Raw genomic sequence first — 16,697 nt, 5'->3', positions numbered from 1 at the left:
GAGATCTTGGTATTCTGAGAAATTCTCTTCCTAAAGGTTGGCACGTTTAGCCGGCTGATTTTTCTTCTCGTCTGTAGCTTTCTTGTCCATTTGTAAGCGTGCTAACTAGTAATCATTCCCCTCTATAAGTGAAACCTTCTCTTTCTGACGGGTTGCAACTCAAGTGACCATCCTGAGACTCCTCCATGGAGGTGTTTGAATGAAACTCTCTCTGGATGTCTGGACCCAAGGGTCGGGCTTCTTCAGTCGACACATTCCCAGTTCTGGTGCTCAGGTTGAGGAGGGCAAGAGAGTTGTCTTTCCTCCTTTTTCTTTTAAACACTCTTTGGGACGCGTTCCTCACTAAACCTCATAACCTCGCTAACTAGCAATTTCCTACAACACGCCATCTCTGCCTTCCTCGTCACGAGCTCCTCTGCTCTCCCAGGCTGTCCGCCAGAACTGGCTTCAGTCCGGTCAAAGAGGGACGAACAGGAAACGAGATGTTTCTTCCTCCCTTTGAGAACGCAGGACAGATGTTCTAGTAACCATCCAACTCAGGGATTTTAGAGATTCTTGGACTCTACTTAAAAAGGAGGAAGATCAGGTGGACTCTAAAGTCTTCTGGTTATTTTTAAGTCCCCCCTCAGCACTTAGTGGAGCTAAGCTGTGAGCTGACATCTCCTGAGCTATGATTACGTCTCATAGGCTCTCCTTTCCTTCCTTCCCTCTCACTCGCTCCCTCCCCGCCTGGTCAGGGGTTGCCAGACTTTCTGTCAGCCTATGGCCTCGTCCCTCGTGGGACAATGCGGCCGTTCTTCCTGGGGAAAGCCCCCGCCCCGCTTGAATTCTCCCCTCGCCTACGAGGGCAGGACAGGGAGCGGGGAGAGAAGAAGAAGAAGAAGGTAGACAGAGATCCCGCGCAGCGACAACAGAATCCCGGCTCAACATGCTCTCACCGGCCGCTTTACTAGATTAGATTAGATTCAGCTACTAGCTACACCTTGCTGGTGCTGGGCTGGTTTGCCCTTCTGCCTTCACACTTCTGAGTCTGTGGCGCCTCTGGCATGATAAGTTAAGTTAAGCGGGGCACAAACACTCAGCACCTATTAGCAGCAGCTCATTTTTCTGTGATGCATACAACCTGACTTTGATCAATTTGAAATGAAACAGATAAGTCTGCATAAACCAACACACTAGAAATGCCATTCTGTATAAGCTAAATGTAGTTCCATTTTTATACATAACATTAGAAATAAAGGCTCATTGAGAATGTTCATTTATTGAGCAGAAAAGATTCACATCATCCTTCAGTGAGTCAGTCAGGACAACCAACACTAGATGGTCGCACACTATCCGGCAGACCGTAAACGTAACGTGAGCGTTTCCAGTGTTCTGATTGGACGATCCGAGCTTGGGGCCACGGCTGTCTACTGGGAGCGTGTTTGGCATGCGCACTGCCGTTTCAGATGTTCGTTATTTAAACAAACGTCGGTGGGCCGGCCCCTCAGGAGGATGTAGCCTACTGAGCGTGTCAGTTTTCTGGCTGACTTGGATGTATGGACACAAATGTTTCTGACAGAATTTTATTGGTAAGGGAATCGGCCTTTTTCCCAATACTACTCTAAGAACGATCATGTCCCACTGATTATTGTAAACATAGAGCTCCACGGCGACATCAGGGGGGCCTGGCCCCACATGCAGAGACGCCACAGGTGTCTTGGGTTCAACATGGCGTCCAGAAACATTCCTGGAGATTTTGGTCCGAGTTGACATGACGGCATCGTGGCATTTGCAGCTGCAGGTTAATGAAGAAGCTCAACAGCAATACTTGGGGAGGCTGTTGCATTCATACAAGGCTCATTTAGTGCCGAGGGGTCCAAAGTGTGCCAGGACGCCCCACCACCACCAGCCTGGACCAGTGACTCGAGTCTGGGTCTGATCTGACCCCACTTCCTGAATGTTGCTGCTGGAGTTTCCACTCTGGTGTTGTCCAGTTTTGGTGAGCCTCTGGGAGTTGTAGTCTAAGATTCCTAAGCTTAACTGGCCGGAGTGGCACATGGCGTGGGTTTTTTGTAGCCATTCTCTGTAAAATGTCATTTAATCCCCCATCTTCCCCATTCTGAGGCTTTATTAGAACCCACCTCCACATCTAGAGGCCTAAACGCTTTGAGCTGCTGCACGACTTGTTACCAAGCGAGAGGTGTACCTAATAAAGTGGCCGTCGAGTGAACATTTTTTCAAAGTACATATATATTTTTTGTCTCAGCCAAGCCTCCTGGAAAAATGAGGATTGAACTGCGCTGAGAGATGGAGATGCAGCTCCAGATGAAGCTCTCTCCGTAGAGGGAAGGTAATGAAGAAAGGTGCTGAGTGACGAGGCAGAGGCCTGACCTCTGGGGCCGAGAGGTTACCGCGTGTTCAGCACCAGCCGTGCTCTGCCACGGTGTCCTTGAGCAGCGCTGGGATCCCGTCAGCTTCTGTGCTGCTCTAGATGTTCTCCGAGCTAATGTTGCTACTTGGAATCAGCTGATTGAAGCAGGAAGTCTGCAGGGAACGAGACTAAACGCCTGATGTCTGTAAAAGTTTTGCTTCTCCTTATTGTGTATTTTGGTGATGCATCAAATTGGGAAAAAAAACCCTCCCTGCTCATTACGTATAATTGTTCAGCCAATCCCAGGAGTTTTACGTTTTTGTGTCAGCAGCTTTTATTTAGCATGCTTGGTTATGCCGTTTGAAACGTTTTCTTTCTTTATTATGTTCGTTCCTCCACAGCTTGTTTGTTGCTTGTGCACACAGTTTGGATGAGAACAGCTTGTTACAGGAGCTTTCTCCTTGTCTGGAGGCGCTTCTTCGTATAAAATACATGCGCGGCAAGCAGCCGTGAGATTTTGCAGATTTCAGCCGATTCTGATTTGTCTTTAAGAGCTAAAAATAAGAAAATGCTTCTTTTAGATACTTCCTGCATCAATTGAAAGTGTAACTGGGCAATATTTTTTATTTTGTTGCAATTTTCCTCAATAACTGTCCCCCCGAGTTAAAGAGCTGCCTCTTTCTGCAGCACCATAAAGCTACAAATGGACAGAAATATCCATAAATAAAACCCAGTTAAAAGATTTAAAGCACGCCTCCATTCCTTCTTTCCACAGCGGATTGCAAGTCAAAAAGCATTGTAATGCCGGTATTGCGACTTTACTTTCTTCAAAGTAATTAATTAAGTCAGCCTCTCTGTGATTGGATCACGGAGCAGAGACGGGGCTTCTCCTGGGAGATGGAGAGCAGTCAATCTTACACAGCTCTGCAGTTAAACAGGGTTTTACTCTACAATTAAAACAAAGACGACACAAACTGTCTGTAGCTTCTTACATGAGAGTTTCACATAGAAGGCGGACCTGCTGACGTTTGGGTACAGAGAAGAAAAGGATCACGCACCACACCGCAGCGCTGCTATAAGGTTCTTTAGCAACTGAAGGCTGAAATGCTTGCAAGCTGAATTTTCGCCGTATTTGTGCGTCCACGAACTCACGAGAATCCATCTGGCCCCGCTCCCGCCTCAACCGGACAGACGTAGAACGGGTCGGCCAATCACGTCGCAGTATTGTGGTGTAAGGCGGGACATACAGCTGTGACGAGCTGCTGTGCCCACAGACATCATATACGTAGACGCGTCATAGGGCGCAGGTTCGCACGTCAACGTCACCGCCATATTGTATGTGGCAGAAAAAAGTTGAGTTCTGTTATTGTGAACGTGAATCAGAAAAGATGCATCATTCCTGTGATGCATGGAAATGTATTCTGGCTGATTTCACTACTTGTATCTGCCTTCAAAATATATATAGAAGGCAGATACAAGATATATATATATATATATATATATATATATATATATATATATATATATATATATATATATATATATATATATATATATATATATATATATATATATTTGTGTGTATGTGTTATGAATATAAGGATCGATTTGTTAAATCTAAACATTGTGGTCTTCATTATTTCATAAAACCGTGTCACATGTGAACCTTTAGGAACAGACTTTTTGGGGGGGTATTAAAGAGATAAAATTAATAATATGAGAAAAAAAGTCCTAGGTCAGTAAAGTAAAAAATAAATAAAAAAAACACAAAAGCAATAATGTTATAAGAAAAACGTCATGAGAATTGAGAGGGAATATTTCCAGAATAGTCACAGTTTGCAGAATTATTTCATTCCTGGAGTAATAGGGCCAGGTTATTTATCTTAAATATTTTTAAGGAGAATAAATTCAGAATGAAGCTAAAGGGATACGAAAATAAACTTGTAATATTACAAAAACAAAAATACTACGAATACAAAGTATATTCAGAGATTAAAGTCCCTCTGATACTGTTTAAGTGACTGAGTAACTGCAGATTTGCCTCATTTAAGATGGCGGACGCTCTGACGCATCGCAGCATAGGCAGAACCCACCCAATGACGCATCTATGTGTATAATGTCTATGGCTGTGCCCACAGCGGAACCATAATGAACACAGCGGGGCAGGAAGACACGTGCATTGGTTGCTGCTTCTCACACGTGTTTTCAGAACCCACGATTGTCACCAGTGTCTATCCAAATAAGCTCGCCTTGACCAGTTTAATTTGTTGTGGTTTCTCATGGCGCCTGCTGCTCAACACATTTTCGTTTGATACCGGCTAAAACCGAGCTTTGGTGGGCGGGCTCTAGGACAGTTCTGCTTAATGTCCCACCTTTCCCTGAACGCTTTCTACGGGAACCGTTCAAGGAAGGACAGACGGGTTTCAAATTTCTATCAAACGCATCTGGTATCCAGCAGACACGTGTGCCTTTAAAGGAGGGCTGCACGATATTAGGAAAGCCTGTGACAATGCTGGGGAATTTGCTGTTGACACTATTCCCTGTGATTACACACGGTTACCGTCTCTCTGCTTTGGGCTCGTAGCAAACAGAGGCCACATAATGAGTCGTCATCATAAGGGTTCATTGGAAGCGTTGCTAACAGCAGTGAAACAGCATTTCTGTTTCTTGGTAACGTGACTGACCACCTCACCGGCGCTTTACTTCCTAAAACGGTAAACAAGCGGCACAGACGGTCATGGTGCTCGCAGCGATCTCGAATTCAGAATACGTTTTTTTTTTTGTGTCCTATGTAGAGGATTAAGGCCTCCATACATGGGTCGCGCTACCCGCTGCACCACCAGCGCGCCCAGATTACGTTGTGCAACCCTATTCAGGAAGTTATCAAAGCAAAACCGTGAAAAAAAAAACGTCCTTGAATCGTTAGATTAACTGCATTCTTATTTCAAAATGGCCTCCAACCATGAGGCCATACCAGATGTTAAATGGTGATACAGGATATAGAACACCGGGGCAAAGCGTGGCAGCGTGCCCTGTGGCTAACCTAAAGCGATCAAACACTAGTTCAACATAAAATAAATAAAAGCCGACTGTCGGCCGCTTCGTTCTCTGCTTTAAACAACAAGGTTTACGCAGCGAGTGGCAATTAGGGCCTTTGTTAGGTTGAACGGTTCAAGGGACATTGCACAACACGGGCCAAACAAAACCCAAAACCACTCAGCACCTCCAGTTGACTCAGATGCACGCAGATAAAAGGGCTGTGGTTAGAAAATGCGGCTGCATGAGTTGAAAAGGGGTTGGGGAGTTGACGTTTATGATCTAACGGTGAATGCGTACAGAAAAAGAAAAAAACATTAAAAAAAAAACACACTCATCCTCTTGTTCTAGTGAGCAGAGGTGCAGAAGCAGTTATTTGTGCATGCTTCGGGTCCTCAGCACAAATTACGCAAGAGCCTGTGAAGGAAAAACAAGAAGCCGTGACCCGCCTAAGCATGTCGCCTGACTTGAAACGGAATACCTCCGCTGTTGTTCAGTGAAAGAGAAAGAAAGGCCGGTAAAAAAATCCCCTCTCAGCAAGGCACGGCTCAAAAAAAATGTGGCGCCGTGAAAACAGCAGGACTGGAAATTTTAGCCAAACTTGTACGTGAAAGATCGGCGCGTGCTGTAACCTTTTTCTACGTTTCTGACATGGATCTGGTGTTCTGTGGGCCGAATTACAGCATATCTGAGGCCCCGCTTCGTCAGCCGGGTCGGCTCACCTCTACCCAGCGAGGCTGCGACATCTCTGACTCAGGGATTTTTTTATAATTTTTTTTTTTCGTCCACAGTCTTGTCTGCAACTGATGCTCCCTTGTTTCCGTGCTGCAAACAGAAGCAAACAGAGGCCCGTCGCCGTGGAGATGGTGTCACGGTGTTTTTGTGGTGACATTGTTGCTTTCTCCTCTCAATCAGGACGATGTTCTGTCTGGGCAGGACTGATCTGCTGATGATCCCCCCCCCCCCTCCCCCCCTCTTTGAAGAAGCGCTGGGCTCCCGTCTCTGTTTACCACCCTGGTCGACGCAGCCCTCGCCAGACGGAAGAAGGAATGTGGGCGATAACGCAGCATGCAGGAGGAAACCCTCATAGGGCACGCAGCAGTCTAATATTGGACACATCATCTGAAACGCTCAACTCCTTTCTGAGTAGTTGAGATCGCCCGTGCAGAGTTCAGGATGTCAGCGCCGCTTCGTTTTCTGTGGGGTCGGTGGCCGATTTGGTCACCGCGTGCTGCCCCACGCCGTGCAGTAAGCGGGCGACTAAACGCGGATGGCAGCCACCATCACATGGATGGGGTGCGGGCGAACAGTGGCTGAACTGTGGATGCCCTCTCTCTCTCTCTCTCTCTCTCTCTCTCTCGCTCTCTCCCCCCCCTCGGCTCAGGAAGCGGAGGAAGAATGTGGCGTGTGTGTGCGCGCGCTGAGATTGCAGAAACGCCTCGGCGTGTGTCTGCTTCTCCTCTCGGTCGCACGCGCCGGGTTGCAGAAGCTTGCGTGCCAGTTCAGCGTGCAGGTAGGCCGCACGCTTCCTGCAGTTGGGGTCGCTGCTGATGCGTTGGGATTACTTGCGCCAAACGACCCGATTGCGCCAAACGACTGTCGAGAGACTTTGTGTGATTGGGCTTTGGACCTACAGCTACCATGACTGGCTGACTGGCGTTTTTGATCCCTCCGCTACCAAACCCTCACCCATGCACCTCTGGACTTGGGTCTCAACACTTGTTTTCATCCTTTTTTTGCCGTTCCCCTTCAGCTGCACCCTTTCCTCCCCCGTTTTCTGTTCGGCCACTTGTACGCAGCGGTCTAGAAGTGATCGTCGCACGTAAACGGGTTAATGGGTCAGCGGCCCCGGCTCTTATTTTAGGCTGTGTTCACACTGACTGACTAATGTGACAGTGTTCAGCATCTTCCCATACCTGGAGCGAGACTCTGTCAGTGCCTTTTGCTCTGCTGTGACCTGCTCAACATGTCCGCTCTCTCCCTAGACTCAGCCCCTCAATCACTTTAAGTGGGCGTAGAGGTGGAGAGTCAACTCTGCAGTTCAGCAGCACGGAGCGGTTAAAGCGTCCGTGCACCAAGCGGCTCATATACGCAGCCGTGCAAAAGCAGTGTCTCTGAAATTAAAAACAATAATCTTTTATTTTTTTGGCATTTCAGGTGGCACTCCAAGTCAGTAGTGTGCAAAACCTTTGACACCCTGGGGCCCAACAGTTGCATTGAGCCAAAGATACTCACCGGATACAAAAATCTACTTTTTTTTTTTTTTTTTTTTTTTTTTTTAAATCTGACTGTACGATCTAATAGTTAAAAAAAAATGAAGGAGTCAGCGTTTTGTGGGAAAGGGAAGTATAAATGGTTGTAGATCAAAAACACATACAGGGGTTTGAGCGTTTGCTTCGTTAAAGGAGAAGTCTCCAATAAGCCAATATATTTTGGGGGGGTTGACTGTTCTCCGTTTTCAGCAACAAAAACGGGATTTGGGGCACTCTGTTCTCTTTTTGTTTCTTTTTCAGAATGCTTGCTGAACTTAAAAAGGTTGAATAAAATGTGTCAGAAAGACGTGGGTGCACTTAAGGCTGCTTTTGAGTAAAAGTCACTGGGTAGATCCGGTCTCTGCTTGCTAGGATCAAAGCACGGTTAGTAAAAGGGGAATGCTTCGTGTTATAGCCTTTAACGTTCAGAGGAGGTTTTAGCTGCTCAGTGAACGTCTCCACCTGCATCTAGCGGTCGGACATCCCTGCTCCGAGTCAATGTAGCCAAAGCGCCATCCTTTTGATAAAACAGCATCATGTTGATGAAAGCTGCTCAGAGGTAACATTTAGGCGGATAAAGCTAATTTTCCTATCATTGCTGCTTCAGCAAGCTGATATACATGTTAGGCTATTGGTCAGTCTTATGATGCGTTTGAGTCTCTAACGTGTAGAATAACTAGCAATGCACCGATCCGATACCCGGCTCGAATATCGGCTCCGATGTCGACTGATCAGCTGGTTCCGATATCGGAGGAATATCGCCGATCCAGCATTACGATCCAGTTATTTCTTCTTTTTTTTTAATTAATATCATATAGCAATACAGTTACAGCGATCTAGTCACTTCAGTTGTATGTTTGCAACGTGGAGCAAGCGGCGGACCGAGTCAATTCTGCTGTTTGGAAACATTTCAAACTCGATAGGCCTGCAGGTCTGACTGCAACATGCAGCATCTGCAGTGTGATAATTGTGAGGGGTGGTGATAAAGTTGGTCAACTTAAATTAGCCCCTCCAAACGTGTCACGCTATAGAAAATGCAGAACTTTTTAACAATGTTTGTTTCAAGCCTGATAACGTCACTCACATGTATACGGTTCACTCATTCACCAGCAGGATCAGGCATCGGCATCGGTCGATATACGCTCGGCCCAGGTATGGGATTGGATCGGAAACAATTGGACCGGTGCATCTCTCAGAATAACCCAAAACCCTCTTTAATCCCTGACTGTGTAGCACTTTGCCTTTTTGTCCGTCTTCTTTTGAAACGGGACAGTGCTCAGAAACAGCGGACCACTCTATCTGTGGCGCGCCTTGTTGCAGATGTTCGTTTAACATCTTTCTCCCTCATTTCTACACTCGTGTTGGTGAAGGATGAGTCAGGGCTCTGCATCCGTTCGTTGCTCAAGTAACATCCCTGGGGTACGCCGTTTCAACGAAGAGAAGTAGATCTGGCTGAGGTCTGGCTATGTTGCTGTGAGGAGAACTCATTTATTTTACTCCAGGGTTTGTTCTCCTCTCTTTTGTTTGGGGTTCATAATGTCCCTAAACAACCTTTCATCCTCCTCCATCACACCCAGAGTAGATGGAGGTTGTGTGACCCCGAATTTTTGTCCCTCATTAAATATAGTGACTGGGGGATGGTGTTCAATCACCTGAAGTAAACAAAAGGTGGACTCAGAGATTTCCCCTGTTATTTGACTTTTTCAAAATTTCTACGTCAGTAGCTCACTCTGGTTGCAGAAAAAGTTTTTAGGATTATAACGTCCTGCTGGCGTATTAGTTGTTGTTTTTGTTAGTAAATAAAGCCTTTTGTGTTTCATGATTTTAATGCTAGTACGTACTGCCCATGCTCAGCAGGAGTTAAAACAAGGAAGCGGCTAATGGCTATTAGCATCTCCAGGCGAAACAATGTAGAATGGTCAAAGATCTAGTGTGAAAATGCAAAAAATATGATTCCAAGAGGGAAAATTAACGTTGGTGTTCACTGAAGCAGACGCTAAACCTGCCGAGGTTCAGATGTGATCGCTGAGGTGATTGACGTGAGTGATTGTTCTGAAATGAGGCGCTTAAAAGTTGATTTTTTTGTTTTATTAATAACGGTTGGTCTTTGATCACACTGAGCTGCTGCTTTACTGAGGCATTGCAGAGTGTCAGGCTTGGTCATTATTTAATTTGTATTTATTAATTAAGCAAACCGGCCTTATGATAGTTCTGTGAAACTGTTGCTAGATGGCTCCACGTCTGTTTATATCTGCTAATAGCGCCCGGTGCTGGGGTCATATTTATCCACAAGAAGGACCATCAAAACACTATCAGGATGGAGGCTTGATGTATATAACCTTATTTTATCATGATCAAACGTTTTTTGGTCTTTTTTAAGCATATAATGTGGCTATATATCTTTTAAGGTTTGTCGCTTTTAACGTGAGGAAAAAGGTGAAATGGTGGGAAAACGTTTGCATGGGATCGTTGGTTTAATTTACCGTTCAGTAGATCTGGGAGTTTCCGACTCCAAACTCAACAACAACACTTTATTAAGTCCAGCTTTCTGGTTGTTTCTTTCTGTCAGAGCACCTCCGAGCCATCTTTATGGTGTCCAAAGATGCGTCTTTTTTTTTCTGTCCGGATGCTGCTGATGTGAGGAAACGCAACACTTGGCTCAGTCTTTAACATCCTGACGTGTCCCCGTGGGACTCGCTGGACGCCGGCGACCGGTCTTAACCTGGGTTTACCTAAATAACATAACTCACTTTGTGCTCAGTGTGCACAGAAATGAAATAAAACAAAAAAAAGCCTTTCAAAATAAAATTCATTTAGTTTTTTCATGATCGCTGAGGCCTCTCTAATTGGCCAAAATCAATGTGACTTCCTGGAAGTAGGGTCACAGCTCAGCAAGCGAGGGTCTGGGTGGAAGCGGCGCTCCTATCCTCTCAACTCAAACAATAGCCCACAGAACCCATGACTCAGGCGTCAAGGGGAGTTAGACGGATATTAAACCATCAGAAGCTTTTTTTTTTTTCTGTCCCCCTGAAGATCTTGGATCTATTAAGACCAATCAGCAACATCACCGTCGGATGGTTTCTACCATGTTTGCAAAGATGAATAATATGAGATCATTGCCGTCATGCAAAGTATCCTGTGTGGCCATAGGAGTACGGTGAGACTATTAGATAGGTGAATGGAAATCCTTCATTAATCTTGTGGCTTTGCAGAACTGCGTGCACAAGTTGGCATTGAAAAGATCATGAAAGAGCCAAGTCTCTTCTTCCCCCTCAGAGCTCCCACAAATACAGCAGACAACACAACTTCTTGTGATGCATTCCTTTGTGACGTCAAAGTCCCTGCCCCTGGGCTACGAGGCGCAGCACAGGATGTCTGAACGAGGGAGACAAAGGGAGTCCGAGAACCGCAGCGAAAAAAGATGAAACCCATATCAATGTGCAAAGAGAGTCTGGTCAAAATAGACTTTTTTTTTCTTCTTCTTCCCCCTAAGGTCTGAAGGGGGAAGAAAGGAAAGCGGGGAAAAGGCGGCAAGTGCAGAAAGTTGGAAAGTGACTCCAAATAGCAGGAGTCTTACTTCCCCATCGTGAGTGAGACGTTTCTTTGCTGCTTCTCCTCTGCGGGTGTGTCAGGGAGTCGGGCCCTGAACGATGACCAGCCTGTCGGCGAAGAGGAAGAAAGACGCCGCCGCCTCCCGTTCTCAGACATGTGAGCCAGAGTCACTGGGAAGCGCCATCCTCGCCGCTAGACCCCGTTTCCACTGAGAGTCACCCTGTCAGGATAACACATCGGTTACCTGCGCATCAGGAGGAGAGTCCACCACCTGGACTGCTCTGTCTTTGTCCTGTTTTCTGTCAGACATCCACATGTGACTAATGTTCACGTTTGGAACGACAAACAGGTTTTATTCAGGTCTGGTTTATTGATGGTGGTTGAAGTTACTTCCATCCACCGAATATTACTCATATGGAGCCAAATGATAACTAGCTTCTCTGGTATATTATCTTCTCACCTTATAATGACCGTGGATAAAAACACATTTTCATCGTCTTTAGGAGAAGTTTATAGAAATGATAAAAGTGATCATTTTGCTTTCTTTTCAAGCAAAGCTGCTAAAATAGAAGGTTAATTATCACAAGTAAATGAATGTTTAGTATAACTTTCTATTTTGACTTTTTTACTCAGATCTAAGCAGACAAAAAGAGTGAACACCTGCTGCCTTTAGTTGTGCTTTTCAATCTGACATGATTTTCCTCTTCTGCTCTTTCTGCACTGGGAGTAATAAAAAACTCCAAATTAGTTGGTTAGTTTATCAAGCTAGGTGCTAACGGCACTGTAAGAGACCTGGCCTTAGCTCATCGCTAGCAGCAAACCTTTTGTTATATTTTCATTGTTGACAACAGCAGGGCAGCCATCTTGGTTCACAGCTTGTATTTAGTTGCACTTTTAATTCTGGTCAACTCCCAGACAAAATGCTTGGCATACAAGCACGTTTTTAAAATAAAATGATGACTGTGATAAAAAGTCCCAACTGGGACAGTATCATACCCGTCTGCAACCATTTTCCAGAGTCGGTGAAGAAAATTACCGCTAGCTATCAATTTACAGAGGAACATCTGATTGGCTGTTCTTTTGCTTTTAGTAACAAAACTTGTAAACATGCAGGCGCTCAGACAGAAAACACAGAATCAAGCTCGGTTTCCCCACATATAGTGTCTTAAATGTGTTTTTGAACTGAACTAAACTCAGTTTATATATTTTTTTCTTTTTCACTTCATACCTCTGCCCAGTGTGACGGGTTGACGTTGAAGCAGATTTTAGGGACTGGCGATATCACATCCTGCACCAAACACAGCAACAAAATAAACCCCCAAAAACCAATAGAGGCACCAAATTCTGTCATCTTGACCTGGAATGTTTTTTTTTTTTTTTGCACAAATTATTAGTTTTGAACAAGAAGGAATTTCAAGATTAATGCATCATAGTATAGAAGCATAATGTTATGTAAAACTAAAAAAACAGAGCGCATCATAGTGGTGTTGGTGGATGCTCTAGTAGAACGTAAATGGTGAGAAGTCTTAGTTCTGAGGCATTTAATGAATGAATGGAGGGTGGGGTAGCTCTGATTCCTTTCAGTGTTGTATCCGCCTGTCAGAATGGATCAGGGGACGGTTTCTCAATTTCCCCGTGTGGCTGATTGGTGTTTTTTCTCCATCTTTTTTATATGAACAATTTTTCCACGGAGAGTTTTAGTAAATGTGGTTTGTTCAGAAAGGCCAGTCCTATCATCATGTACTGTCAACTGCACTTGTGTAGCAGGTGGCGGGAAGTAGTCTGCTTTTCTAATGGTTAATAAAGTAAATTTTTTATTTTTCTGGAGCTTTCTTGGGCTCATATTAAGATGCTTATTTTTATTCCTAAGGGTTTGAATGATCTTCCGCTGACGAGCTTCTTTTCAAACTCTTCCTGAAGCCCTCTTTTCTTCTTCGGCTGTCAGCATCAGCGACACTTAGTTTGACCTTGTTGATCTTTCTTTGCAATTCAATTCAGTTTTATGTATATAGCGCCAGTTCACCACGCATCATCTCAAAGCAGTTTACAAAGTCCAATTCAATCAAATCCTCCAGACAGATGGTCAAAAAGTTTCCAATCTAAGGGATTTTCACGTATGTTTGCAGTTTTGTGCAGCAGATTTTGTTTCAGCTGTGGCTGTTTAACGCGCTTTAGAAATAAAGTTGGTCTGGTTAAGGTTTATTTTCAGAGCAATATTTGGGTTTTATAAGGTTCTGATTGTATGCAATCATAAATTTATAGCCAAAGAGGGATCGTAACGACTCGGCTTTTATGGCCAGCGCAATACTTACCACAAGGTCCTGTGATTTATTTTAAAATCCATATTGTCCATCCTCGGCTATTATTATGAAGTCATCCAATTTACTGGTGACATAATGGATTTATGGGCAGCTTATCTTTACAGTTCAGCTGCCATCCAATAATCTTACACACTGGAATAGCCTTTTTTTTCTCCTGTGTTGGATGGTCTAACGGGTGATCAGAGCCACAGTCCGCCCCCTGTTCTAACGCAGACTGGAGCTGGAGACAGTTACAGTTTTTATTCAAGCAGGAGTGGTGGAGTCCATCACCCCATCCAAGGTGCACGAAGGCTTTCAAACCAGTCCTTTTCATCCGTTTTCTGACATTTTCTTTCCTTTTTACAGCTTTCTCTGCCCATTTTCTTCATCATTTAAATGTGTGGACCCCAGTCTCTACTATGGTAGAGACACAATTAACCCAAACCAAATGGAAACGCAGACCCTCACATCAACACTGGTTGAGCTGATAGGAATTAAAATACAATATCTTGTTCGTTTTGCTCCGTTTCGTGTTCCCTCTTCCCAGGATGCCTTCCCCAGCGCCGTATTGTCAAAGCGCCACGTTTGTTTGTCGTACGCAGGGCCGCCGATGGTTCTGGTGGGCCAAGAGGAATATATTTAAAATAGTTGCTTCAGGAAAGTGATGCGTGACGCAGAAACGTGTGTGTGTGTGTTTTGTTTATAGTGGCCTGATTTTTTTTAAAAAAAAGGGGAAGAGGAAGTGAGAAAGAAACTGAGAATCTTTACACTGAAGGATGAGTCCAGACACGCTTGCTTTTATCTTCGGTTACGGGCCCACGTCGGTCTCAAGCCATCGGTTTCATGGAGACGTGATACGTTCCTCCGCCGGCCGGCAAACTCTTGACGTTCTTTTTTTTTTTTCTTTCTTTCTTCCCGCAGTTCTGTTGGCCCAGCCCATAGAGAACGAGTGCATGGAGGGTCTGACCTTGAAGATCACAGACTTCGGCCTGGCGAGAGAGTGGCACAAGACCACCAAGATGAGCACGGCTGGCACCTACGCCTGGATGGCTCCCGAGGTCATCAAGTCCTCCACCTTCTCCAAGGGCAGCGACGTGTGGAGGTGAGTGCAGGAGGAGGCTGCCAGCCGGTGGTGGCAGCATGATGCTGAGGGCCTCTCTTACCGCACTGCTGGTAAGCAGGGGGGGGGGAAATGGAAAAAAACGAGAACTACCTCCGAATTCAGTTTAAACTTGAACACAGTCTTTCACGTCACTCTCCAACTACAAGTCCACACCCCGTAGTAGTCTTTTTAAAACAAAACTTAATTGAACACTTGTAGAAACAGCCACCTCACAAAAAATATAATCATTTCAGCAAAAAATCTAAATTGAGCATCAAGACCTGCAGTGTGAACATAGCCAGAGTCAGCCCTGTGTTTGATCTTTATTATTAAGTTAAGCTTATCATCCTTTGGCTTTGTGACTAAAGGCCTTGTCTGGGTCACTTTCAGTAGTTTTCCTCATTTAAGATTAACCAAAAATATTGACATCCTAACTGTTTTAGAGCTTATTTGCAAAATGTGAGTGAAGTTCTAGTTCCATGTTTCCAGATTGTGGTAAAAGCACGTGCTGAGACATAGTTCACAGTAACAGTGATGCAGTGTTTTTGGTTTAGCTGCTGTCTGGAGCAGCACAGCGCACCGGTCCCGCTGATGGAGAAACCAGATCAGGGAAATTACCATTAGCCGCGGTTTTAATTTCACTAATCTGCCTTGATGGGAATGCAACTAGCCTTCGTGCTGGAATAATCCTTCAGCTCCTTGGGAAAAAGCCTCCAGGCATGTAGCATCTGGGTTCTAGGCAGTAAATCGTACCTTTTCACACGACTTAGCTTAAAAAAAAATCAAATTTGCCAGTAAACGTTAAGTAAAACTTGATTTTCAAGTTTACTAAATATGACAGATTTGCATCCTCAATTGGGCCGATCAGCCAGTAGCAGCGGGAGACGATGCTGAGCGTCTGACAGAATGAATGTGGTACCAGATAAACCATCGATGGAGATGTGCAATGGGCGCGAGCAAGGACAGATGTTGTGGGGCTTTATCGGCCGTCTGCGGTATCATGGGTAGCAGCTTCAGTAGGGAGGCCCAGACGTCCCTCTCCCCAGCCACTTGGGTCAGCTCCTCTGGGGGAATCCCAAGGTGTTCCTAGGCCAGCCGGGAGACATAATCCCTCCAGCGTGTCCTGGGTCTTCCAAATAAAACTCTTAACATTAACCTGTAGCGTAAAAATAGGTTTTGCTTCCTAATGTGTTTCAAAAGGAGCTAACGTTCACTCATACCAAAGACACACCGGAAGAAGAATTAGCAGTTTTTAAGCACGGACCCCAGAGAGGACACGCGCTCCAGGCCGTGGGCAGATGCTGGCGGACCGCTTTGGGGTTTAGGGAGCGGTTGTCGTGTTTGTAATACTTAAGGGCTGCGGTCCATCTGCAGATAGCGCCGGTGGCTTTGCAGCCGCTGCTGCTGCAGCAGCTCCACTACTCAATACCTTTTAGAGGCTTCTTGTCAGGATGGAGCTCAATGAGGGTCCAGTGCGCGGTTAATGGGCAAGTTTTAGCCACAACATTTTTTAAAAGATGTTTTCTAAACACATTAGTAGGGATGCAAATGCAATGATATGAGGCCTTTATAAGAGAATCAGAGCCACAGCATCACAGGTCAACCTCCGTGCTCTGCAGTCACGAGCTGTTTCATACTCACCCTCTGTGTCAGCCTACTGTTGTCATCATTCATTTGGCATTTTCTGCAACTAAAAAATGAAAGACAACATTTTTCAATGCCTGTTTTATTTAGCCCTTTTAGACGTCGTAGGGCTCCTAGGGACTTTATTTATCAACGTACACTTTGTTGGAAAGAAATGAGAGGAGAAAATGTCAATACAGCGGAGCCACATGTTTGGATGTGTTTTGTGTTACTGTGCAGCGTGACCTGAAGTGTCTCACAGAACTGAACTTACTGAACACACATTTTGTCCAGTTACAGGTGAGCTCTGCTTTGAATTCAGCTGGTTGCACCTGAACGTTATATTTCATAAAAGGAGCTGGACATATATGCTCAACGCGCCTTTCAGGCTTTTCTTTTTCTTTGAAGTTTGTGGTTGTAAGCGTTCAAAGGGTTTGAAGACTTCTCCGTTAACCTGAGAGTCTGCGGTCTGCACGTCT

The 16,697-nt window shown here is 45.1% G+C and overlaps 1 protein-coding gene across 1 annotated transcript in view; it reads left to right on the top strand.

The window, feature by feature from the left end:
• The window catches only part of LOC118565915 (mitogen-activated protein kinase kinase kinase 11-like), a 39,184-nt gene that overhangs the window by 10,737 nt on the left and 11,750 nt on the right, over positions 1 to 16,697 (top strand). Inside the window, exon 2 of the mRNA XM_036146995.1 lies at positions 14,415 to 14,595. Within this exon, the coding sequence (XP_036002888.1) occupies positions 14,415 to 14,595 (181 nt within the window). The remainder of the gene's footprint in view (positions 1 to 14,414; positions 14,596 to 16,697) is intronic.

Source organism: Fundulus heteroclitus, chromosome 14 (genome assembly GCF_011125445.2).
Source record: "Fundulus heteroclitus isolate FHET01 chromosome 14, MU-UCD_Fhet_4.1, whole genome shotgun sequence".
Classification (NCBI taxonomy): Eukaryota; Metazoa; Chordata; class Actinopteri; order Cyprinodontiformes; family Fundulidae; genus Fundulus; species Fundulus heteroclitus.
Note: the sequence above shows the minus strand (reverse complement) of the source record. Positions and strands in the feature narration are given on the sequence as shown.